At 43.3% G+C, this 25,967-nt stretch overlaps 1 protein-coding gene across 2 annotated transcripts in view; it reads right to left on the reverse strand.

The window, feature by feature from the left end:
• Positions 1-25,967, reverse strand: part of LOC121062990 (rapamycin-insensitive companion of mTOR-like) — a 102,872-nt gene that overhangs the window by 50,040 nt on the left and 26,865 nt on the right. For both annotated transcript variants that reach the window (XM_040543304.1, XM_040543305.1), the window contains exons 16-18: positions 23,476-23,611; positions 22,694-22,893; positions 21,966-22,092 (exon numbers count right to left, since the gene is read on the reverse strand). In XM_040543304.1, the coding sequence (XP_040399238.1) occupies positions 21,966-22,092; positions 22,694-22,893; positions 23,476-23,611 (463 nt within the window). The remainder of the gene's footprint in view (positions 1-21,965; positions 22,093-22,693; positions 22,894-23,475; positions 23,612-25,967) is intronic.

Raw genomic sequence — 25,967 nt, forward strand, 5'->3', positions numbered from 1 at the left:
ATGCGAGAATGGGAAAGAGCTAACCCTCCCGGGCTGGGAGCAATTCCGGTAGAGCAAAAATATCCACTAGCTGACACCAATTGGGATAATAATAACCAGCAGCACAGGACCCATATGAAAGATCTAAGGGTCATAATAGTAGTGGGGATTAGGGAAGCAGTACCGAAGTCCCAGAATTTTACTAAAGCATTTGATATTCAACAACAAAAGGATGAATCCCCTAATGACTTTTTGCAGAAACTGAGGGATAGAATGAGGAGGTATTCGGGGATGAATCCTGATGACCCTCTGGTCCAGGGGCTTTTGAAAGTACATTTTGTGACCAAAGCTTGGCCAGATATACATAAAAAGCTCCAAAAGATAGAAGGATGGAGTGAACAGCCAATAGAAACCCTCCTGCGGGAGGCTCAAAAAGTATATGTCAGGAGAGGAGAGGAAAAGGAGAAACAAAAAGCAAAACTAATGGTATCCACAGTGAATCAGATAATGAAACAGAAAATTAGCGATAGAGGAAGACACTTTCAGGAGGGGCTAGAGCAGATGGAAGAAGAAGAAGAGAAACGAAAGAACAACAGGGAGAGAAATCTATGTCACAGTTTAAATTGCGACAGGGACAGAAAAAATGTTTCAAGTGTGGTCGAGAGCGTCACCTTAGACGGGATTGCCCGTAATGGAAAAAGGAGGAGAGATTGATTGGTGTTATAAATTCAGGATAGGGGAGTCAGGGGTTCTCAGAGATTTGGTCCCACCGAGAGCCCTTGATAAATATAGTGGTGGGACCTAATGAAGAAGTTGTATTTTTAGTGGATACTGGAGCAGCTAGATCATCACTAGCTCATAAGGTATCAGGGCTTAAATTAACTGATGAGACCCTAAGGGTAAGGGGGGTGGAAGGGATGGGAATAACAGTGCCACTTTTTGGGGAAACCAAACTGAGATTGGGGGAAAAAATAATTACTGGGCAATTATTATATGTACCAGAGGCAGGGGCTAATTTGTTGGGGAGGGACCTAATGATGAAATTGGATACATAGATAGTAACTGGTCAAACAGGGATAACGGTATAAATGAGGTTATTGACAGAAGATGATGAAAAAGAAATAGACCCTATAGTGTGGGTCAAGGAGGGAAATAGAGGAAGAATTAATATTACCCCCCTAAAGATAGATATGCAGGAAGGATATGAGACAATAAAGCAGAAGCAATACCCTATTTCAACTGAAGGACGAAACGGTCTTAAATCAGTAATAAAAGAATTGATTAAGGATGGATTATTAGAACCATGCATGTCTCCTTTTAATACTCCTATTCTGCCAGTAAGAAAGGCTGATGGTTCTTACCGATTGGTGCAGGATCTAAGAAAAATTAATGAGATAGTGCGGAAGCACCACCCTGTGGTTCCAAATCCATACACTCTGATGAACAAGATCCCACATGAACATAAGTGGTTCAGTGTAATAGATTTGAAGGATGCCTTTTGGGCCTGTCCACTGGACCCTGCGAGCAGGAATATATTTGCCTTTGAGTGGGAAGACCCTGAAACAGGGCGAAAACAACAATATACATGGACAGTCTTGCCTCAGGGGTTTACAGAATCACCAAATCTATTTGGCCAAGCTTTAGAACAGATCTTGGAAAAATTACAACTTCCAGAAGGGGTGTTGCTCCTGCAATATGTGGATGATCTTTTATTATCTGGACCAGAGAGAACAGTGGTGCGAGAAGCCACTAATAAGTTGCTAAATTTCCTAGCAAAGCTGGGCTTGAGAGTATCAAAATATAAATTACAATATGTGGAAAGGGAGGTTAAGTATTTAGGGCATCTAGTGTCTGAAGGAAAACGAAGAATAAATCCAGAGAGGATCCAGGGAATTGTTGAATTACCCCTACCTAAAACTAAAAGAGAACTAAGGAAATTTTTGGGGCTGATCGGCTACTGTCGATTATGGATAGAGGCATATGCTCAGAAGACAAAAGGATTGTATCTCAAGTTATTAGATGAGGAGCCTAATATACTTGGACAGAAAAAGAAAAGGAGTTAATAGAAAATCTGAAACAGAGCTTAATTACGGCACCAGTTTTAGCTCTACCCGCATTACATACACCTTTTTGTCTTTTTGCTACCGTGGATCAGGGAGCAGCATTGGGAGTATTGGCTCAGGAATGGGGGGATAAGCATCAACTGGTGGCTTATTTATCTAAATTGCTGGACCCAGTTTCTAGAGGATGGCCTGAATGTGTTCAAGCTGTGGCTGCGACTGCTATCCTGGTAGAGGAAAGTAGGAAATTAACTTTCGGGGGTTGTCTGGTAGTTACTACTCCACACCAGGTTAAAACGATCCTAACTCAGAAAGCTGGGCGCTGGCTGACTGATTCCAGAATTTTAAAATATGAGGCAATACTGATTGAAAAGGATGACTTAGTGTTAACTACAAAAGCATGCCTGAATCCAGCTACTTTCCTATGGAAAGGGGAAAGTGCTGGAGAGAATACAGAACATAGCTGCCTGGATTTAACTGAATATCAAACTAAAATGAGACCTGATTTACAAGATGTTCCCCTGGAGGAAGGAGATATTCTGTTTATTGATGGATCCTCAAGGGTAGTAGAGGGAAAAAGGTATAATGAATATGCTGTGATTGATGGATTTACTGAGGAAGTAAAAGAGATGGGCCGATTACCTAATAACTGGTCAGCCCAAACATGTGAATTATATGCCTTAAATCAGGCACTTATACTGCTTAAAGAGAAAAAGGGAACCATTTATACTGATTAAAAATATGCATATGGAGTGGTTCACACATTTGGTAAAATCTGGGAAGAACATGGATTGATCAATAGTAAGGGAAAGGAACTGGTCCATAGTGAACTTGTAAAACAAGTCCTAGATAATTTGTTACTACCTGTTGAAATTGCAATAGTGCACATAAAAGGACATTAGAAAAGGAATTCAGTCACTGCACGAGGAAACCAGGTGGCAGATGAAAAGGCCCGGGAGGCAGCCTTATAATCGGAATCCACTATAAATTGTCTTATACCTGAGGTACCCTCTCCACCAGAAAAAACAGATATTTAGTGATAAAGAAAAAGATTGCTTTAAGGAATTAGGAGCCACGGAGTCTGAAGGAAAATGGATACTCCCTGATGGAAGAGAAATGCTGAACAAGGCAATAATGAGGCAAATATTAACTGTTTTACACCAAGGAAGTCATTGGGGAGTTCAAGCAATGTGTGATGCTGTTCTACGAAAATATGTGTGTGGGGGGATATATATACTCTGGCTAAGCAAGTGTGCAGGGGATGTGTAATATGTCAAAAGATAAATAGGAAGATCATTCGTAAGCAGTCAAAAGTGGGGCAAGAACCAGGAATTCGACCTTTCCAGAGTATACAAGTGGACTTTACAGAACTCCCCAAAATAGGTAGATTTAAATACTTATTAGTCTTAATTGACTACTTATCAGGATGGGTGGAGGCTTTTCCCTCAGTATCTGCTACTGCGAACACAGTAGCTAAGGTAATTTTAGAACAAATAATTCCCAGGTATGGAATTGTTGAAAATATTGACTCTGATCAAGGAAGTCACTTTACATCACAGATATTACAAGGGGTAATGCAGGCTCTGGGGATTAACTGGGAATTTCATACTCCCTGGCATCCTTCCTCTTCTGGGAAAGTGGAACGAATGAATCAGATAATAAAAAAACAACTAACTAAATTAGTTTTAGAAACTCGACTCCCCTGAACAAAGTGTTTAACTTTAGCACTTCTGCGAATTTGAACGGCGCCAAGGAAGGATGTGGGAGTCTCACCATATTAAATATTATTTGGGTTGCCATACCTGGGCAGAGGGGAGTTACCTCAGTTTGAGACAAAGGATGCTTTTCTTAAAAACTATATACTCGGGCTGTCGTTCTCTTTATTATCTCTCAGGACCCGTGGACTGTTAGCTCAAACTCCACCTCTGGAAGTCCCGATTCATCCATTCCGAGCTGGAGATTGGGTTCTGATACAGACTTGGAGAGAACCGAAACTGCGACCTGAGTAGGACGGACCATTCCAGGTGCTCCTGACTACTGAGACAGCAATAAGAACAGCTGAGAAAGGGTGGACTCATTATGCCCGGGTAAAAGCATCAGTTAACCCTGATACATAAAAGACTGTTTTAACAAGGACTTTTAAGATCTAGACTGTTAAAAACAAACAAAACTAACTATTGTAAACTTTTAATTTCTCCTTAGAATTAATAGAATTAATAGGTAATGGGGGGAGGAGGTATTTTAGTTTTTTTTTTCTTTCTTTTTGAAACTTTAGTGTGTGATTTTTTATTATCTGTATTAATTGTTTTTCTTTTTAATAGGGATATATATATAGTAATGATGTATTTTAAATTTATTCTAGTATTCTTTATTCTTAATAGAGTAGTGATAGGATGGGGGGAAAATCAACATTTCCAATTAATTCAGAATATCTCTCGAGTTCTCTATCGGAATAATTGTTGTATTTGTTCCCAAATGCCTAAAAACACTGAGAAGGCCTTGTCCCTAATTGCTATTCCGTTACCAGCGACAACTATATCTGGATTCTCCAAATTTCTAAACACAGCAAATTATACTCAGTCCCGAGAAGGAATAGATTATGAGGTTGAACTCCCTACACATAATCCTGGCTATAATATCACATGTTATCAAAGATGTTCTTTAGACAACATTAGTATAAACTCAGGAGGTAATAAAACTGACCCTGGATGCAGAGGTATTATCCATGAAGTAGGGAATTATCCATACTGTACTGAATACGGTAGCTACGGGAATGCGAACCTTTACAATGCGCACCAAGTATATCGTGGGAATCCTGTAACCGGATGGCCCACCCCGAATGGCAAGGGTTGGTACTGGCTATGTGGTAATAAAGCTAGGAAGGTGTTGCCCCTGGGGTGGAAGGGAGCTTACACCCTGGGGCAATAATTCCAAATGTAACCATTGTTGAAGAACCACAAAGCCAAACCCCTCCTGACATCCCACACAGAGTTAAAAGAACTCCAGAAAATCCTCTAGTGAAAAGAAACATGGGATTTCACCATTTTGGAAGGTGGTTTCTACCATGGTTAGGAGTGAGTGAATTAGAAAAACCCCTACACACTGTGGGAGAAGCTAAAGTCCCTGTAGCGCATGTAGGGAAGTGGATGGGGAAGGCGGTGTGGGTTGCTCCTGCCATGGGAAAAGGCAAACCCACTCGTGGGATTGTCTTCGCCCAAGGACCAGGGTACACCCGGTGGGTAATGTAAAAGGATGGGGATATCAGGTGTGTGCCTCAAGGAGACTGAACCTTGGGAGAAAAATATTCTGTAATCCAAGTTATGTGTTGTAGGAGGACACTGCAGAACCAATGACAGGTCAACTTCGCAAGGAACCGGGCAAGTGCAACAGTGACGTGAGCTAAGCTGGTGCTGGTGTCAAGAAAACCAACTCCGCCTGCCCTGAGTGACCACTTTGACAGATGAAGCTGAAACCATCAACAGTTTTTATGAACATTCTGGGGGGAGGCCTATGGAATGAAAAGAAGTACAGACCTATAAATAATTTAATGGACAGGGAACAATGGTGATGAGAATATCTATATACTAAACTATGTGGGACCTGAGTGTGACACAAATGTTATGGAATAAGGGGTGGAGGTTGTGCTGGGTCTGTCTGGGATGGAGTCCAGTTTCCCTGCAGCAGCCCACACAGTGCTGTGCTCTGCACTCGTAGCTGGAACAGCACTGGTATCACTCCAGTGTTGTGTCTATTGCTGCATAGTACTGGCACAGCATCAGGACTCCCTCTAAGCCCCCAAGAGCCAGCAGGATGGGGGTGGGCAAGTGATGGGGAGGGGACATCGCCAGGGCAGCTGACCTAAACCAACCAAAGGGATATTCCATAACACCTGATGTCACACTCAGCAATAAAAGGGGGGCTCTCGTGGGGGAGGGGGCTGTCCTCTCGAACAACCGTTACGCGTTTTGAGGCCCTGCTTCCCAGGATGTGGCCGAACATCGCTCGTTGATGGGAAGTAGAGAATAACTTTTTTTTCCCCTTTCTCTCTGTGCTTCCACACGCCCTTGTTTTTTTTTTTTGTTTTTTTTTCCCCATTCCCTTTCCCTTTAATTAAATCATTCTGATCTCAAACCTCGAGCTCTTTGTGTCGTATTTTCTCCCCCTTCCTCTTTGAGGAGGGGGGAGTGAGAGAGCAGCCATGGTGGAACTCCGCTGCCCACCTGAGTAAAACCACCACAAGCCCCCAGCACAAGAAGGATGTTTATCTCTTAGAGCGAGTCCAGAGGAGGGCCACAAAGATGATCAAGGGGCTGGAGCATGTCTCCTACGAAGAAAGGCTGAGAGAGCTGGGTCTGTTCAGCCTGGAGAAGAGAAGGCTCCAGGGAAACCTCATTGCAGCCTTTCAATACTTAAAGGGGTCTTATAAAATAGGTGGAGGAGGACTCCATCCATTATCGGGTACATAATGATAGGACAAGGGGGAATGGTCTTAAACTAAAAGAAGATAGACTGAGACTAGACATTAGGAGGAAATTCTGCACTGTAAGGGTAGTGAGGGACTGCAACATGTTGCCCAGAAAGGTTGTGGATGCTCCATCCCTGGAGGTGTTCAAGGCCAGGTTGGACAAGTCCATGGGCAACTTGATCTAGTGGGTGGCATCCTTGCCCATGGCAGGGGGGTTGGATTTAGATGATCTTTAAGGTCCCTTCCAATCCAAGCCATTTTATGTTTCTATGAAAAAGGTGTAAAGAACAGCAAAATAGGGCCTTAAGTAACTGAAGGTATGGAAAAGGGAAGGAATGACTCCGACTAAGACATTCAAACCTCTTACCTGGGGCTGCAAAACCATTGCATGCATTTCCAGCAATCCTAAAGACTTCGAGCAAGACTACAACCTTTGTGCAGTTAAGATCACCTGAATACATTTCCCAGATCGGAGGAGCAAAGTCAGTCCTGACACTATCTTTCCAGATGAAGAAAATGCCAGAATTTTTGATGAGAACTGATAGGAAAACCAATCTAGAGGATATCTTAGGAAACAGACATTCCCCTCTTTCCCCGAAGGAACAACTACATGAAAAACATAGATAAAACCCTTTACTAGACTTGTCAGAAGATCCTTACTTCTACTATTAAAGGGCTTTGAGACCCATAGAAGTGATGAAGCAGGCCAGAGGTTACTATGCTCAGCTGATTCATACAGATCAGCACAGAAGCCAGAAGATGTAAGATAAGTCCACTCCTCAGTGACACATGATGGTTTAAGATAAAATGTTAGGTAATAAAATGAAACACTTGAGAAGAGGAAACACTGGTTATTCTGCTGTTTCTACCATGAACTGGCAGAAAAGGCAGCTGAGGCAATATTAATTTGGTTCAGTAGGAATGACCAAAGCACATCTGGAGGTAGATTAAGATCTTCACTGATCTGCAAGGATACTGCTCCACTCATGTTTTTATTGTATATAGTCATCCAAAAATGTTACTCACCTTCTAATGCTAAGCTGACTACAGAAATGATTTCCTTGTTCAGAGACACTCATTACAAAATGGCTACCAAATGGCTTCACAGCTCTGGGTAGCTGTTAAAGGTATATGAGGGCAACAAAGCTGGTAAAAGTGTTGGAAGGCGTGTCCTATGAGGAGAGGCTGAGGACACTTGGGTTGTCTAGTCTGGAGAAAAGAAGGATAAGAGAGAACCTTGTTGCTCTCTACAACTCCCTGAGAAGGGGAAGCACAGAGGGAGGTGCCGGTCTCTGCTCCCTGGTAACCAATGCTGATGCTCATGCCTGTCAGTGTTCAAGAGGCATTTGGACAATGCCCTCAATAATATGCTTTAACTTTTGGTTAGCCTTGAATTGGAGAGGCAGTTGGACTTGATGATCTTTGTAAGTCCCTTCCAACTGAACTATTCTAATTTCTATATAACCTCAGTTAACCCAAGACAGAAAGCATCTTCAGCTCTTGAAATGAACAGATACTAAAAGTAAGATATTTCATTAACAAACGTCTCAGGGAATTTAGAATTTGTGGATGGTCTTTTACCCTTACAAAACACTCTTTTTAGAAATTATGCCCATTTCCATGCATTTTTAAACAGAATTTAGAAGCCAGAGACAGTACACAAAAAAATCACAATCTCTATTCTTTCCAACATATCAGGAAATGGACCTGTTAGAGCGAGTCTACAGGAGAGCCATGAGGATGATCAGGGGACTGGAGCACCTCTCCTCTGTGCAGAGAGGCTGAGAGAGTTGGGGTTGTTCAGCCTGGAGAAGAGAAGGTTCCGAGGAGACCTTACAGTGGCCTTCCAGTACCTAAATGGGGCCTACAAGAAAACTGGAGAGGGATTCTCTATCAGGGAGTGTAGTGACAGGATAAGCGGTAACAGCTTTAAACTAAAAGAGGGTAGATTTAGAGTAGACATTAGGAGGAAATTCTTCAGTATGAATGGTGAGGCATTGGAACAGGTTGCCCAAAGAAGTTGTGGATGCCCCCTCCCTAGAAGTATGCAAGGCCAGGTTGGATAGGACTTTTGGGCAACCTGGTCTAGCGGGAGGTGTCCCTGCCCATGGCAGGGAGGTTGGAACTAGGTGATCTTTAAGGTCCCTTCCAACCCAAACCATTCTATGATTACAAATTAACAGAAATCCTTCCATAGACAGTTGCTTATTATTTACTATGCAGGCTCCACTCATCCTACCAGGTTCTCAACAAAAGTCCTTGAAAAGTGAAGGTGGAAGGGCTTGTGAGTATCATATTTGAAGTGAAGAGCATGTTCATTATTAATCTTAGGATTCACTTGTCCAAGGTGATAGAATGCTAGTTCTGGTAATATTTAGAATCATAGAATCATTAAGGTTGGAAAAGACCTCCAAGATCATCTGGTCCAACCATCCCCCTACCACCAATATTACCCACTAAACCCTGTCCCTAAGCACCACGTCCAACCTTTCCTTAAACACCCCCAGGGACGGTGACTCCACCACCTTCCTGGGCAACCAGGTCCAATGCCTGGCTACTCTTTCTGAGAAGAAATGTCTCCTAATTTCCAAACTAAACCTCCCCTGGCACAACTTGAGGCCATTCCCTCTAGTCCTATTGCCAGTTATCTGTGAGAAGAGGCCGACCCCCAGCTCCCCACAACTCCCTTTCAGGTAGTTGTAGAGAGCAATAAGGTCTCCCCTGAGCCTTCACTTCTCCAGACTAAACAACCCCAGGTCCCTCAGCCGCTCCTCATAGGACTTGTGTTCCAGATCCTTCACCAGCTTCGTAGCCCTTCTCTGGACATGCTCCAAGGCCTCGATGTCCTTCTTGTACTGAGGGGCCCAAAAATGAACAAGGTAATTGGTAGAAATAGGTACTTAAAAGGTAGTGATTGTTCTTGCCAGATACTGTGGTGGTTTCACACTGCTAGCTAGCTAAACTCCACCACACCACTCTCTCACTCCCCCTCCTCAAAGGAAGAGGGGAAGAAAATATAATGATAAAGGGCTCAAGGCTTGAGATAAGGACAGGGAGATCACTCACCAATTACCATCATGGGTAAAACAGACTCAACACAGGGAGATTAATGTAATTTATTGCCTATTACAGACTAGAGCAGTGAGAAACTAAAAGCAAACTAAAAACATCTTCCCCCTCATCCATCCTCTTCTACCTCTTCCTCCCGTGCGGCGCAGGGGAATAGGAAATGGGGACTTTAGTCAGTCCCTAATGCTTCATCTCCGCCACCCGTTCCTGGTCACTCTCTTCCCCTGCTCCAACATGGGGTCCCTCCCATGGGATGCTGTCCTTCTCGAGCTGATCCTACATGGGTTTCTCACAGGCAGCAGCTCTTTAAGAATTGCTCCAATATGGGTGTGTACCACAGGGTCCATCTGTCAGGAGCAAACTGCTCCAACATGGGTCCCCCATGGGCAGCAGCTCCTGCCAGATCACCTGCTCCTGCGTGGGCTCCTCTCCATGGGCTACAAGTCTGGCCCGGAGTTCCTGTGGAGGCTCTCCATGAGCCGCATCCTCCATCATGGCAGATCCACCTGCACTACCGTGGGTGCCTCCATGGGCTGCAGTGTGGAGATCTGCTCCTCTGTGGTATACCATGGGCTGGAGGGGGACTGCTTACTTAACCATAGTCCTCTCCAGAGACCACAGGGGAACTTCTCCTCTGCTACCTGGAGCACCTCCTCCCCCTCCTTTTTCACTGACCTTGGTGTCTGCAGGGCTGTTTCTCACTCCTTGCTCTCCCAGCTGCTGTTGTGCAGCAGTTTTTTCCGTTTCTTAAATATGCTCTTCCAGCATCACTCATCAGCTCAGCTCTGGCCAGCAGCAGGTCCCTTCTGGAGCTCTTATCTGAGGTGGGGCAGCTTCTGGATTCTTCTCACAGAAGCAAACCCTGCAGCCCCACTCTTACCAAAGCATTGCCATGTAAGCCCCATACAGATACACTGATGCCTTCTCATGTCAGTGATGTTTTATGGTCTCAGCCTGAATTATGACTGCTGAGTTCCAATCCTTTAAATTCCTGGTCTCTCATCTATATGTGGATATACCAATGTCTAGGGAAAGATCAGAGATCAACTATTTTTTGACAGTCTTTTGAAATATAGTGAATAGAAATGATTACGATATCTCTTCTCAACTGCCTACCACTGACAGATTCTGTAAGTAAAAGTGCAATCTTTCCTGTATGTGCACTGCTTTGGGTCAATAATCCTTAATATCAGAATTAGTTGTGCAGTCAGTTGGAGCAAGTCTGTAACCATAGTAATCTCAAAGCTTAAAAAAGAGAAGGACTTGTGGGAGATGTGGTGATCTGTCTTGGGCAGAGTGACCATGAAATGGTAGAGTTCTCTTTTCTTGGTGAAGTCAGGAAGGGGATCAGTAAAACTGCTTCCGGAGGGCAGACTTTGAGCTGTTCAGGACACTGGTAGGGAGGGTCCCTTGGGAGTCGGTTCTGAAGGGCAGAGGGGTCCAAGAAGGCTGAATACTCCTGGAGAGACAACTGCTCTCTCACTCCCCCTCCTCAAAGGGAAAGGGGGAGAAAATACGATGAAAAGGGCTCAAGGGTTGAGATAAGGACAGGGAGATCGCTTAACAATTATCGTGATGGGCAAAACTGACTCAGAGTAGGGAGATAGTAAGATTCATTGCCTATTACTAACAGGCTAGAGAAATGAGAAACAAAGGAAAGAAACCAAAAACACCTTCCCCCCATCCGCCCTCTTCCACCTCCTCCCCCGAGCGGCACAGGGGAATGGGGGAATGGGGGTTACAGTCAGTCTATAGCGCTTCTTCGCTGCCGCTCCTTCTCGGTCACTCTCTTTCCCTGCTCCAACGTGGGGTCCCTCCCACAGGATGCAGTCCTTCCTGAACTGATCCTGCATGGGCTTCTCACAGGCAGCAGCTCTTCAAGAACTACTCCAAATATGGGTCCGTACTACGGGGTCCATCCATCAGGAGCACACTGCTCCAACCTGGGGCCCCCACGGGCAGCAGCTCCCCCCAGATCCCCTGCTCCTGCGTGGGCTCCTCTCCACAGGCTACAGGTCCGGCCTGGAATCTGCTCAGCCAGGGGTTCTCCACAGGCCGCGGGCTCCGTCAGTGCAGGTCCACCTGCACGACCGTGGTCTCCTCCATGGGCTGCAGTGTGGAAACCTGCTCCACCATGGTACACCATAGGCTGCAGGGGGACAGCCTGCTTCACCATGATCCTCACCACAGGCTGCAGGGGAACTTCAGCTCCGAGCCTGGAGCACCTCTCCCCCTCGTTCCACACTGACCTTGGCACCTGCAAGGCTGTTTCTCACTTCTCTCTCTCCCAGCTGCTGTTCCCCAGCTGTTTTTTTTTTTTTTTTTCCCCTTTCTTAAATATGCTCTCACAGAGGCGCAAATAATATTGCTTATTGGCTTGGCTCTGGCCAGCAGCGGGGCCCTTATCTAACATGGGGCAGCTTCTGGATTCTTCTCACAGAAGCCACCCATATGGCCCCCCGCTGACAAAACCTTGCCACGTAAAACCACTGCACAAGGTTAAAAAAAAAAGTTTCAGTAGATATCTGAGAATGTAAACACTTCAGAGAGTGAGACAATTTCAACCCATACAAATGGATTTTTTTTTTTCATTTCTTATTCTAAGATGGTCAGAAATGGTAATCAACTATTCCAAGGACAAAATCTTCTGAATCTTTCTGGAGATTAATTAGTCAGTCCATGAAAAAGTCACTGTAACAGCAATCTACTTCCGGGCAATGGCCAGACAAAGTAGAAAGGCTGCAATACCACATCCAAATAAAAATGAACTGATTATTACATCCAGCACCAAGTAGGGAATTACGTAAAACTGCTATCTTGGACTTCCGGAGGGCAGACTTGGAACTGTTCAGGATGCTGGTAGGGAGGGTCCCTTGGGAGTCAGTCCTGAAGGGCAGAGGGGTCCAGGAAGGCTGAATGCTCCTGAAGAAGGAAGTCTTAAAGGCGCAGGAGCAGGCTGTTCCTGTGTGCCTTAAGACAAGCTGGCGTGGAAGAAGACCGGCGTGGCTGAACAGGGAACTTTTGCTGAGTGTCCGGGAGAAAAAGACTTTATGTCCGTTGGAAATAGGGACAGGCAACTCGGGGACAGTACAAGGAAGTTGACAGCATACACGGAGTAAATCAGAAAGGCATGAGCTCAACCTGGCCACTGTGGTAAAGGATAACCAAAAATGTTTTTACGAATACATTAAAGGTAAGAGAAGGAGAGTCTCCATCCTTTACTGGATGCAGGGGGGAATGCGACTACTAAGGATAAGGAAAAGACTGAGGTTCTCAATGCCTTCATAACATCTGTCTTTACTAGTCACACCACTTATCCTCGAGGTACTCAGCCTCCCGATCTGGAAGTCTGGGACAGGGAGCAGAAGACACCCCCCACCCCCCCCACCCCCTGATTCAGGTGGAAACAGTTAGAGACCTGCTGCTCCACCTGGACTGTCACAAGTCCATGGGACCAGATGGAATCCACACGAGGGTGCTGAGGGAGCTGGCGAATGTGATTGCTGGACCACTTTCCATCATCTGTCAGTGGTCGTGGTCATTAGGAGAGGTCCCAGATGACTGGAGACTTGCTAATGTGACGCCCATCTATAAGAAGGGTTGTAAGGAGGACCCGGGGAACTACAGGCCTGTCAGCCTGACCTTGGTGCCAGGAAAGGTGATGGAAGAAATCATCTTGAGTGCAATCACACAACATGTGAGGGACAAGCAGGGGATGAGGCCCAGCCAGCATGGGTTCATGAAAGGTACGTCCTGCCTGACCAACCACATCTTCTATGACCAGGTAACCGACCTGGTGGAGGAGAGAAAGGCTGTTGGGGAAAAGGCCCATCCTCTTTAATATTTTTATTGATGATTTGGATGAGGGAATTGAGTGCACCGTCAGTAAGTTTGCAGATGATACCAAGTTAGGGGGAAGTGTCGATCTGCCGGAGGGTAGGAAGGTCCGGCAGAGGGACTGGAGGTTGGATCAATGGGCAGAGACCAGTGGGATGAGGTTCAACATGGCTAAGTGCCGGGTCCTGCACTTTGGCCACAACAACCCCATGCAATGCTACAAATAGTTCATACTATAACAAAATAACTTCTTCATAATTTGGTTTCTCTGAAAATACAGTTTGGCCAGTTTCTACTCCTTGGCCTGTCGCAGGTTAAGGGTAGGAATTTCCCTGGCTCACAACACTCTTGGACCTGTAACATATCCACACTTACAAGAAAGATCAGAAGTAAGCAGTCAGAGCTCTCCAGAATGTTCAACCTCTGTTCTCTGAAGAGCAAAGCAGCAAATATAACTTTCCAAAATGACTAAAAAACATGCTTTTAAGTTTTAATTTTAAAAGTGCAGATGGTTACACACCCAAGGTAATCCTTGTACTGGGGCTGCCTGGGATGTTAACTTTCCCTGCAGCAGCCCATACAGTGCTGTGCTCTGCACTTGTAGCTAGAACAGCACTGGTATCACACCAGTGTTGTGTCTGCTGCTGAGCAGTGCTGGCACAGCATCAGGACTCTCTCTAACCCCCCTACGGGTGGGCAAAGATGTGAGAAAAGAAACATCACCAGGGCAGCTGACCTAAACCAACCAAAGGGATATTTCATACCATATGATGTCACACTCAGCAATAAAAGGTGGAAAAAGGAAGAAGAGGGGAGGGGTGGGCTCTCGTTGCGAAAACGTCTGTCCTCCCGAACACCGGCTACGTGCGTTGAGGCCCTGCTTCAAGGACGTGGTCAAGCATCGCTCATTTGTGGGAAGTAGAGTAATTTCTTTCCTCTGCACTTCCACATAGCCTTTACTTGTTTTGTTGTGTTTTTTCCTTCTCCCCTCCCTTTTCCCCTTTCCCTTTTTTTCCCCTTTAGTTAAATTGTTCGATTAATAATAATCTTTCCTTAATTATTTTTTTCCTTTAATTAATTCATCCTTATCTCAACCCGTGAGTTGTTCTTTCCTTTACTTCTTCCCCTCCTCATCTAAGGAGGGGGAGTGAGAGAGCGGTTGTGGTGTTCAGCTGCCTAGCACGGTAAAACCACCACAGTCCTTTTTGGAGCCCAACGTGGGGCTCGAAGGGTTGAGATAACAGTAGAATTGATTAAAACTCTTACAACTAACACACTTACTTGCTAGTCACCATGTTCAGTGTCCTGTTAATATTGGCTTGTTTGATCATGTGTCATGCAATCCGTGTCATGTTCTCCTTTCTCCTCTATATCCGATCTGAGAATGTGCTACAATCTGTGTTCGTTTTTTTAAATTCGCTGTGCTGCCAAGCACTGGCCTTGAGTTTAATCTGGCATTCAGGCTCTGCACTGTTATCACTTGGGTCTCATGGAAACTGTCTTTTAGAGAATATTCAGAATTACACTGCCTTCCTTTCCTCATCTGGAAGTCAGTTTATGAATACTATCAGGAATGGTACCTCCTCCTTCTTTCACAGTGGGCTAATTACAACAGTTTTTGAGTATTTTGAATATCCATGTGTAACCCATATATTGCTATTTCTAATTCTGAATAACGGGTTTCCTCTTCTCTCTAAGATTAGTCGATTGTTTAGAAAGCTTACCCGGGAATCTGTCCCGAAACAGTCTGGTGGCGGGTGGCAAGGTGTGTGGTAGGATATAGGCAGGTACCTGTCACAGGTGTCTCCTCCAATAGTTTTGAACTTCACCCCTGAACAAGTGCAAAATCCTAAAAACCTCATAGAATGCTTGAGAGTCATATGCCCTGCCCCTGACAATGCTGGAGAACGACAGCTTGCAGCATTGTGCTGGGTCCTGGCTTACTCCTATCAAACACTGTTTAACATCATCCAGCACCTTGAAGAGAGGGAGGAAGTCTCTGAATCTGATGACCAGATAACACATGCTGTGACTGACCCAGAGGATCAACCAACTATGGTATCAGTCGCCCCCATAGTCAAGACAAAACAATGGAAATACTGTACTGTACTCGGCTCTGGTGAGGCCGCACCTCGAGTACTGTGTTCAGTTTTGGGCCCCTCGCTACAAGAAGGACATCGAGGTGCTCGAGAGAGTCCAGAGAAGGGCGACGAGGCTGGTGAGGGGTCTGGAGAACAAGTCTTACGAGGAGCGGCTGAGGGAACTGGGATTGTTTAGCCTGGAGAAGAGGAGGCTCAGAGGAGACCTCATCGCTCTCTATAGGTACCTTAAAGGAGGCTGTAGAGAGGTGGGGGTTGGTCTATTCTCCCACGTGCCTGGTGACAGGACGAGGGGGAATGGGCTCAAGTTGCGCCAGGGGAGGTTTAGGTTGGATATTAGGAAGAACTTCTTTACTGAAAGGGTTGTTAGGCATTGGAATGGGCTGCCCAGGGAAGTGGTTGAGTCGCCATCCCTGGAGGTCTTTAAAAGACGTTTAGATGTAGTCCTTAGTGATATGGTTTAGTGGAGGTCTTGTTAGTGTTAGGACAGAGGTTGGACTGGGTGATCTTGGAGGTCTCTTCCAACCTAGACGATTCTGTGATTCTGTGATTCTGTGAAATGGAAGTCAGCTCGTTTAGTAAGGGAAGAAGCTCCTCCTAAGAAGGAGGGAGAAGGGGAAAAGGCAGGCACCTCTAAAGCAGAGCCATCACAAAAACAGCAGGAAGAAGAGATGGAAATCATAAAGGAATCAGAAACTACCCAATCCCTATCCCTGAGTGAGTTGCGAGAAATACGAAAGGATTATGGTTGACACCCAGGTGAACACACCCTCACCTGGCTGCTTTGATGCTGGGATGCTGGGGCCAATAGCCAACAATTAGAAGGCAATGAAGCCAAGCAGCTGGGCCCTTGCACCTATGCAAGGTGCAGCTTTGCACTATTTCCATGCCCATAGTGCAGCTATGCACTTTGGCCATAACAACCCCATGCAATGCTACAGGCTTGGGGCAGAGTGTCTCGAAAGCTGTGCTGAGGAAATGCAGTCTGGGGATCTTGGTTGATGCTCGCCTGAACATGAGCCGGCAGTGTGCCCAGATGGCCAAGAAGGCCAACGGCATCTTGGTTTGTATCACGAATAGTGTAGCCAGCAGGACCAGGGAGGTGATCATCCCCCTGTACTCAGCTCTGGCGAGGCCGCACCTCGAGTACTGTGTTTATTTTTGAATGAACTGCAGGGTTTGCTTCTGTGAGAAGAATCCAGAAGCTGCCCCACCTCAGATAAGAGCTCCAGAAGGGACCTGCTGCTGGCCAGAGCTGAGCTGATGAGTGATGCTGGAAGAGCATATTTAAGAAACGGAAAAAACTGCTGCACAACAGCAGCTGGGAGAGCAAGGAGTGAGAAACAGCCCTGCAGATACCAAGGTCAGTGAAAAAGGAGGGGGAGGAGGTGCTCCAGGTAGCAGAGGAGAAGTTCCCCTGTGGTCTCTGGAGAGGACTATGGTTAAGTAAGCAGTCCCCCTCCAGCCCATGGTATACCACAGAGGAGCAGATCTCCACACTGCAGCCCATGGAGGCACCCACGGTAGTGCAGGTGGATCTGCCATGATGGAGGATGCGGCTCATGGAGAGCCTCCACAGGAACTCCGGGCCAGACTTGTAGCCCATGGAGAGGAGCCCACGCAGGAGCAGGTGATCTGGCAGGAGCTGCTGCCCATGGGGGACCCATGTTGGAGCAGTTTGCTCCTGACAGATGGACCCTGTGGTACACACCCATATTGGAGCAATTCTTAAAGAGCTGCTGCCTGTGAGAAACCCATGTAGGATCAGCTCGAGAAGGACAGCATCCCATGGGAGGGACCCCATGTTGGAGCAGGGGAAGAGAGTGACCAGGAACGGGTGGCGGAGATGAAGCATTAGGGACTGACTAAAGTCCCCATTTCCTATTCCCCTGCGCCGCACGGGAGGAAGAGGTAGAAGAGGATGGATGAGGGGGAAGATGTTTTTAGTTTGCTTTTAGTTTCTCACTGCTCTAGTCTGTAATAGGCAATAAATTACATTAATCTCCCTGTGTTGAGTCTGTTTTACCCATGATGGTAATTGGTGAGTGATCTCCCTGTCCTTATCTCAAGCCTTGAGCCCTTTATCATTATATTTTCTTCCCCTCTTCCTTTGAGGAGGGGGAGTGAGAGAGTGGTGTGGTGGAGTTTAGCTAGCTAGCAGTGTGAAACCACCACAGTATCTGGCAAGAACAATCACTACCTTTTAAGTACCTATTTCTACCAATTACCTTGTTCATTTTTGGGCCCCTCAGTACAAGAAGGACATCGAGGCCTTGGAGCATGTCCAGAGAAGGGCTACGAAGCTGGTGAAGGATCTGGAACACAAGTCCTATGAGGAGCGGCTGAGGGACCTGGGGTTGTTTAGTCTGGAGAAGTGAAGGCTCAGGGGAGACCTTATTGCTCTCTACAACTACCTGAAAGGGAGTTGTGGGGAGCTGGGGGTCGGCCTCTTCTCACAGATAACTGGCAATAGGACTAGAGGGAATGGCCTCAAGTTGTGCCAGGGGAGGTTTAGTTTGGAAATTAGGAGACATTTCTTCTCAGAAAGAGTAGCCAGGCATTGGACCTGGTTGCCCAGGAAGGTGGTGGAGTCACCGTCCCTGGGGGTGTTTAAGGAAAGGTTGGACGTGGTGCTTAGGGACAGGGTTTAGTGGGTAATATTGGTGGTAGGGGGATGGTTGGACCAGATGATCTTGGAGGTCTTTTCCAACCTTAATGATTCTATGATTCTAAATATTACCAGAACTAGCATTCTATCACCTTGGACAAGTGAATCCTAAGATTAATAATGAACATGCTCTTCACTTCAAATATGATACTCACAAGCCCTTCCACCTTCACTTTTCAAGGACTTTTGTTGAGAACCTGGTAGGATGAGTGGAGCCTGCATAGTAAATAATAAGCAACTGTCTATGGAAGGATTTCTGTTAATTTGTAATCATAGAATGGTTTGGGTTGGAAGGGACCTTAAAGATCACCTAGTTCCAACCTCCCTGCCATGGGCAGGGACACCTCCCGCTAGACCAGGTTGCCCAAAAGTCCTATCCAACCTGGCCTTGCATACTTCTAGGGAGGGGGCATCCACAACTTCTTTGGGCAACCTGTTCCAATGCCTCACCATTCATACTGAAGAATTTCCTCCTAATGTCTACTCTAAATCTACCCTCTTTTAGTTTAAAGCTGTTACCGCTTATCCTGTCACTACACTCCCTGATAGAGAATCCCTCTCCAGTTTTCTTGTAGGCCCCATTTAGGTACTGGAAGGCCACTGTAAGGTCTCCTCGGAACCTTCTCTTCTCCAGGCTGAACAACCCCAACTCTCTCAGCCTCTCTGCACAGAGGAGAGGTGCTCCAGTCCCCTGATCATCCTCATGGCTCTCCTGTAGACTCGCTCTAACAGGTCCATTTCCTGATATGTTGGAAAGAATAGAGATTGTGATTTTTTTGTGTACTGTCTCTGGCTTCTAAATTCTGTTTAAAAATGCATGGAAATGGGCATAATTTCTAAAAAGAGTGTTTTGTAAGGGTAAAAGACCATCCACAAATTCTAAATTCCCTGAGACGTTTGTTAATGAAATATCTTACTTTTAGTATCTGTTCATTTCAAGAGCTGAAGATGCTTTCTGTCTTGGGTTAACTGAGGTTATATAGAAATTAGAATAGTTCAGTTGGAAGGGACTTACAAAGATCATCAAGTCCAACTGCCTCTCCAATTCAAGGCTAACCAAAAGTTAAAGCATATTATTGAGGGCATTGTCCAAATGCCTCTTGAACACTGACAGGCATGAGCATCAGCATTGGTTACCAGGGAGCAGAGACCGGCACCTCCCTCTGTGCTTCCCCTTCTCAGGGAGTTGTAGAGAGCAACAAGGTTCTCTCTTATCCTTCTTTTCTCCAGACTAGACAACCCAAGTGTCCTCAGCCTCTCCTCATAGGACACGCCTTCCAACACTTTTACCAGCTTTGTTGCCCTCATATACCTTTAACAGCTACCCAGAGCTGTGAAGCCATTTGGTAGCCATTTTGTAATGAGTGTCTCTGAACAAGGAAATCATTTCTGTAGTCAGCTTAGCATTAGAAGGTGAGTAACATTTTTGGATGACTATATACAATAAAAACATGAGTGGAGCAGTATCCTTGCAGATCAGTGAAGATCTTAATCTACCTCCAGATGTGCTTTGGTCATTCCTACTGAACCAAATTAATATTGCCTCAGCTGCCTTTTCTGCCAGTTCATGGTAGAAACAGCAGAATAACCAGTGTTTCCTCTAGTTTGGAAATTAGGAGACATTTCTTCTCAGAAAGAGTAGCCAGGCACTGGACCTGGTTGCTTTCTGAATATCGATATGCTCAGAATAGTATGTTCAGACAGTATCTGCACCCCATTTCAAGCCAGTCTGCTTCCAGCTAGTGATACCTGCATCACAGTTGTGGTTTAACCCAGCAGGCAGCTAAGCACCACACAGCCATTCGCTCACACCCCAACAGTGGGATGGGGAAAAGAATCAGGAAAAAAAGGTAAAACTCGTGGGTTGAGATAAAGAGAGTTTAATAGGACAGAAAAGTAAGGGAAAATCATAATAAATATATATATACACACACAAAAGAAGTGATGCACAATGCAATTGATCACCACCCACTGACTCATGCCCAGTCAGACCAGCAGCCATCCCCTCCCCCCCAACCAACTTTCCCCTGTTTTATTGTTCAGCATGATGTCATATAGTATGGAATATCCCTTTGGCCAGTTTGGGTCAGCTGTCCTGACTCTGTCCCCTCCCAGTTTCTTGTGCACCCTCAGCCTCCTTGTTGGCAGGGCCATATGAGAAGCTGAAAAGTCCTTGGCTTAGTGTAAGCACTGATCAGCAACAACTAAAACATCAGTGTGTTATCAGCATTATTTTTCTCCTAAATCCAAAACATGGCACATATCAGCCACTATGAAGAAAATTAACTCTATCCCAGACAAAACCTGGACAACAGTTTAATACACTGTGGTTTGTTTTTTTTTCCCCTAGAATTTTTAAGTCATTATATCTTAGATATCAGAATCAATAACTCTTCCCCAAAATCTAAAAACACAGACACTAATTCATAAGAAAATTAATAAAATTGTCTGTATAATTATATACCTCATTGAAGAGATTGTGACAGCATGCCTGGACTTTTTTCCTAATTGTTAACCATCTGCGTTTGGAAGCGACTGAAATATTGGTGTTCTCTTCCCTTTTGTCTAGCCTTTTTATTTTTTTATGAAGGAAAAATACCTGTGAGGTTGGTGGAGGGGTGGATGTGGGTTGGGGGGTCAGTACCTACTGACACAAAATCTCATTAGAAACAGCTCAATGAAGTTCCACAGTAAACTGCTCTTAACTAGCAGTCATCTAACAGGAGCTCAGAAATCAAATAAAGACACGGTCCTCATAACTTGTTCATTCCTATTTCCTTGTTCAGATTAGGCATAAAACACCTTTGGAAAAAGGATATTGAAGTCATCACTTCATTAAAAAATTACTTAAAAATTAGTCAGTAGGGAGTCTCATCCTCTTTTTTCAATGAGGTATTCCTTCAAACCCAACTCTCTTCATTACCTTCATACCCCTCTCTTTACTTATAAGAATCATAACATCTTTGGTAGCCTCTGAGAAACATCCTTGATTTCTTTCTTTTCCTTTCCTCTTCTTAAATACAGTGAGACATTTAAAACTAGCATCTACCTTATTCCACTCTAGAATATATTCTGCCTTGTCCAGTTGACAGAAAAATAGCTCTCCATGAATTACTGAAAGCTTTTTTTCTAGTTAGCTTAAATCTAACTTAATTGTCATTTCCTTGACATCAGTGCTTGCTTGTCTACTATGTTACACCTGATTGATTTCTCTTTTTTTTTTAGTTTCCTGAGCTTTTAATTCAGGAGCTTCCTTTCCTAAGTCTGCACAAGTCTGCGTGCTATTTCTGCTCACTTTCTTTGATTCAAAAGTACAAATCTCGTTGCCTATTTCTGAACCACCCCTTCATTCCAGGAGTTATAGCTTTTCCTCAGTTCCACCACAGTGATCTCAATCATTATCAAAACAGCATCCATCACTAGAAGGTTAACCTGCTTATTACTGCTAGAAATACATATACATTTCTGTTTGTGAAAACAATGTCTTCACTAAACTATACAATAATGTTATACTTGGCTTACACTTGGTTTATGCATTTAAAGACTTTAACCTCTTTCATAAATGAGAGAAACCTCTGTTTGAATGACTTAATATCTTGAGCACAAATACAGTAAAAGGTGTGAAGTCCACATTAAATTCAAGAGCTACACGAATAGGAGTTTCATTTCTCTAAATACATAAACCTTTCTGTATATATAATATCTTAAAAATGAAGTCACACATCTTGAATAACAAAATAAATGTCTAGTGGCAAATAACAATGGTACATAAATTGAATCAAACTTACATCAGTTGCTGCTGTCAGGATTTTAGAAAGGATGACTCTTGCTAAACCATCTCTGCTGTAATCCAAACTAGAAATAGTCAGTTTTAACAAGTGATCCTGGTTCTTCAAAGAACAAAAATTAAGAAGACTGGTGGAGAGGGAAAAAAAAAGGAATATTTTAATCCAGTTAAATTCACTTATTTATTCAATAAATAATTTAAACAAGTACTCTGAATTAGTCTTTCATTTCTATAAATGCAGAAGAATACAAAGTAAGTTCCCATATCAAGTGGAGTGACTTTAAACTGTTGCGGCTGTTAGAGTCAAAGGGGGACAGAATAATGCATTAAACTACAAGGGAAAAAAAAAAAACACTTTAATTTTATAATTGTTCTGTAACTGTTGTGTCAGCACACTTGAATTAGTGATTATGAGTGCAAAAATATTCATGAAGCTTTGTGAACAATTCCTCATTCTAAAACACTGTAAAACTGTCTGGATTTTATCATCTTCAGAAGAAAGGGAAGAAAAGGAAGAAAAAAAGAAACCAACCCACCCAGCCAGCCCCCCCCCCCCCCCAAAACAACAACAAAAAAGAACAACACCCCACAATTGTGGAGTCTCTATTTGAACCAATCACAAGAATTTTGAAGTTTCTGGCTTTATAGACAATGGTACTCATGCACAGTTTACAAGTTTTGTAATGATTATACCTGTAAGCGCAATTCAAACAGAATAAAAACACTCACCACTGAAATGCATTACATTTTTCAAGCATTTTGACTCCATGAGAGTGACAAGATAGAGTACCAAAAAACAGAAAGTAGTGCTGACTAAGGGTATTTAGTAACCCATTATTTTGAAGACTACGTTCAGGTTTCATTCCTGATGAAGAACTAAGCCAATGTACAATATCTTTAACCAATTCCTCCAGGTAACCTTGTCCATCCTAACAAAACAAAGAATAACAGCATTTATTAGCAACAGAACTGGTAGTCTCTTTACTGAACTCTGTCATTTTAAGTTTCTTAAAACATACAATACAGACACAAAATAGAAATTCTGACTGGCAAACAATTCAGACTAAAATAGAGTTCAAGGCAAATAAAAGGAGTTTAGCTTGGAGACATCTTAGGACCAATTCTATTCTTTCCAGGAAAAGGATTGTTCAATGACATTTTCCCCTGGTCCTCTAGCCCAAGGCACAAAAGTCTTTAGCACACAAGAAGAAAGAAGGTAAAGAAAGGACAAATATACATAGCAAAACCTAAAAAACTAAGGAAAAAAATAAAAATAAAACACCACACACACCATTAAGTTGCATTTAATAAAACTACTTAAACACAATTATCTCCCCAGTGTCTCATCTGGACAATTCAGGATTTTAAGTTATATTTCTTAATTATGCTGATCATTTTAGGTTTAACACCCAAAGCCTACAAAAGTTTTTATTAAAATTAAGGTTTTTATTTTAAGTGCCATACAGCAACATTATTCATTCTATCTCATCTTGTAGCTGAAAATTTCTTACCTCTTCTGATTCAAGAAGAAATTCAGTAAACTGACAACCCACTGCAGTGAGCTGCTTAGCCTTTGCATACTCCAGATCCAGATTGGCATACAGTTTACTGCTAGGCTTGTAGAAATATAGCAATCTCCTTACAAATCTATGGAAAGTAAAAAATAATTTATTTTTCAGTAAGACAAGGAATCCCTCACAGTACAAAATGATGCCAGTATAAAAGATATTTTATCACTAAATTAGCTTATTGGCAATAAATTTTCAGAAGCTATAAAAAGAGAGTAGCAGGTATCAGTAATGAGTCTATCCAGACATGATTTCAGAGATGCAGCTGTACTGTGTTATAAAGGATTTTCTGTCATGACTTAAAATAAGCAAAGAAACTCAAAATCTCTATGCTCTTAAAAGTCATAGCTTCCTTCTTACTCTCGTGTTTATAATTTATTTTGCAGTAACTTATCCTGTGGTGAATTTCAAAGACTATCTAGAGTTTATAAAGAGCTAAAAAAGTGTCTTAATGCTTATGTGACATGACTTTTATTCAGCTATAATAATTAATGGTACTATGAAAAATACATTCTTATGTTCTGTCAGGAAAAGGCCATATTTATTCAGCAACAGCATTTTCATTCATCTCACTTAAGCGTTTCTGAAACATAACACAGAGATAGCAAATGCAGACTTACACTCAGACTTTTTGAAAACATGCTGAGCAATATAGCTTGAATTCTGCACTGCAGAAATAAATCTTCAGCAGAGTTTACCCCTACCAATTCTTAGTCAAAAAATAAACACAAATTTGTGCTTTAAAAGAACACAATGTTCTATCTGAAGGTAGATATGTCAAGTATTAAGAAAGCTTAACTAAAGCACTGCCTTTAACTAAAGTGAGTAAACCACTATCCCAAGTCCAAATACAGAATCAATTATAAAGGAAATCTGAGAGCTTCTTTAAACTTGTCAAATGAAGTGCAATTTATTCTTTTATTAGTGACATACGTATTATATATATTATTAGCACACATTTATATATCACAGAATCACAGAATTGTAGGGGTTGGAAGGGACCTCAAGAGATCATCGGGTCCAACCCCCCTGCCAAAATATGATTGCATTATATATGCATGAGTGTGTGTGTGTGTATATGTAAGTATATACACACGTGTATACACACTGCATTAATCATCTCTGAAATGAAGGAATCTATACAAAAAAAATGGAATTTCACTTTAACAGGGATAAAATCATCACAAAAACACTAACAGTAATATAATAAAAAAGTCAATGTGCAGAAGGACAAAATAAATGTATTATATACTTCAAAAATGCAAAGTTGCAGAAAAAGTTTTATCATCAGCAGTGAAACTTGAGAGATTTTGGGGGTTTAATTAGTTGTTATTAAACAAGAGCAACAACATTTTACAACCATTAAAGCATATAACTCACAACCCTGCAGAAAGGATCAACCAACTGTAGAAATTTTACACTAACTCGATCCTAGGTTTTCTCACTGAGCAATGCCCGAGTGCAGTACAAAACCAGGAAACAGCAACGCTGTCCCAGGTGGATAGGTAGATGGGTGGTTGTCACAGCCAGGACTGCAGATGCTCCTTTAGAGAAGGAACATCAGAAAACCACCACATTTGGTAAATAATCCTTTACCACACAGTACAGATTAGCAATTAATGTTTAGGTAAGGAAAAAAAAAAGAAAAAAAAATAAATTATGACTATAATTACAATGGGAGTACCACTTATGTTGGGAACACTATATAAAAGTAGCCTGATTACTTTTTAGTAAAAATTTAAAATGGAGCAGTGTGAGTCATTCAGGATACATTTTAGTCTTAGTTTTTTTCTCAAATTCCTGTAGAAGTAGCTTTCCATGCTGTTGTGGTTTAACCCAGCAGGCAGCTAAGCACCACACAGCCGTTCGCTCACTCCCCCACATTGGGATGGGGAAAAGAATCAGGAAAAAAAGGGTTAAAAATCATGGGCTGAGATAAAGACAGTTTAATAGGACAGAAAAGAAAGGAACTATTTATCATAATAATGATAAAAAGAATAAACAAAGCAAGTGATGTACAATGCAGTTGCTTGCCACCCGCTGACTGATGCCCAGTCAGACCCCTGAGCAGCAGCCATCCCCTCCCCCAACCAACTTTCCCCTGTTTTATTGTTCAGCATGATGTCATATAGTATGGAATATCCCTTTGGCCAGTTTGGGTCAGCTGTCCTCTCAGCCCTCCCTGCTCCTGCTGCATCCCCAGCCTGCCCACTGGCAGGACAGAGCGAGAAGCTGAAAAGTCCTTGGCTTAGTGTAAGCACTGATCAGCAACAACTAAAACATCAGTGTGTTATCAGCATTATTTTTCTCCTAAATCCAAAACACAGCACTGTAACCGCTACCGGGAAGGAAATTAACTCTAACCCAGCTGTAATCAGGGCACATGCCTAACCAATACAGAACTACTCTTCAAAATAGTTTATTTAAATCAAATC

Source organism: Cygnus olor (genome assembly GCF_009769625.2).
Source record: "Cygnus olor isolate bCygOlo1 chromosome W unlocalized genomic scaffold, bCygOlo1.pri.v2 SUPER_W6, whole genome shotgun sequence".
NCBI classification, from domain to species: domain Eukaryota; kingdom Metazoa; phylum Chordata; class Aves; order Anseriformes; family Anatidae; genus Cygnus; species Cygnus olor.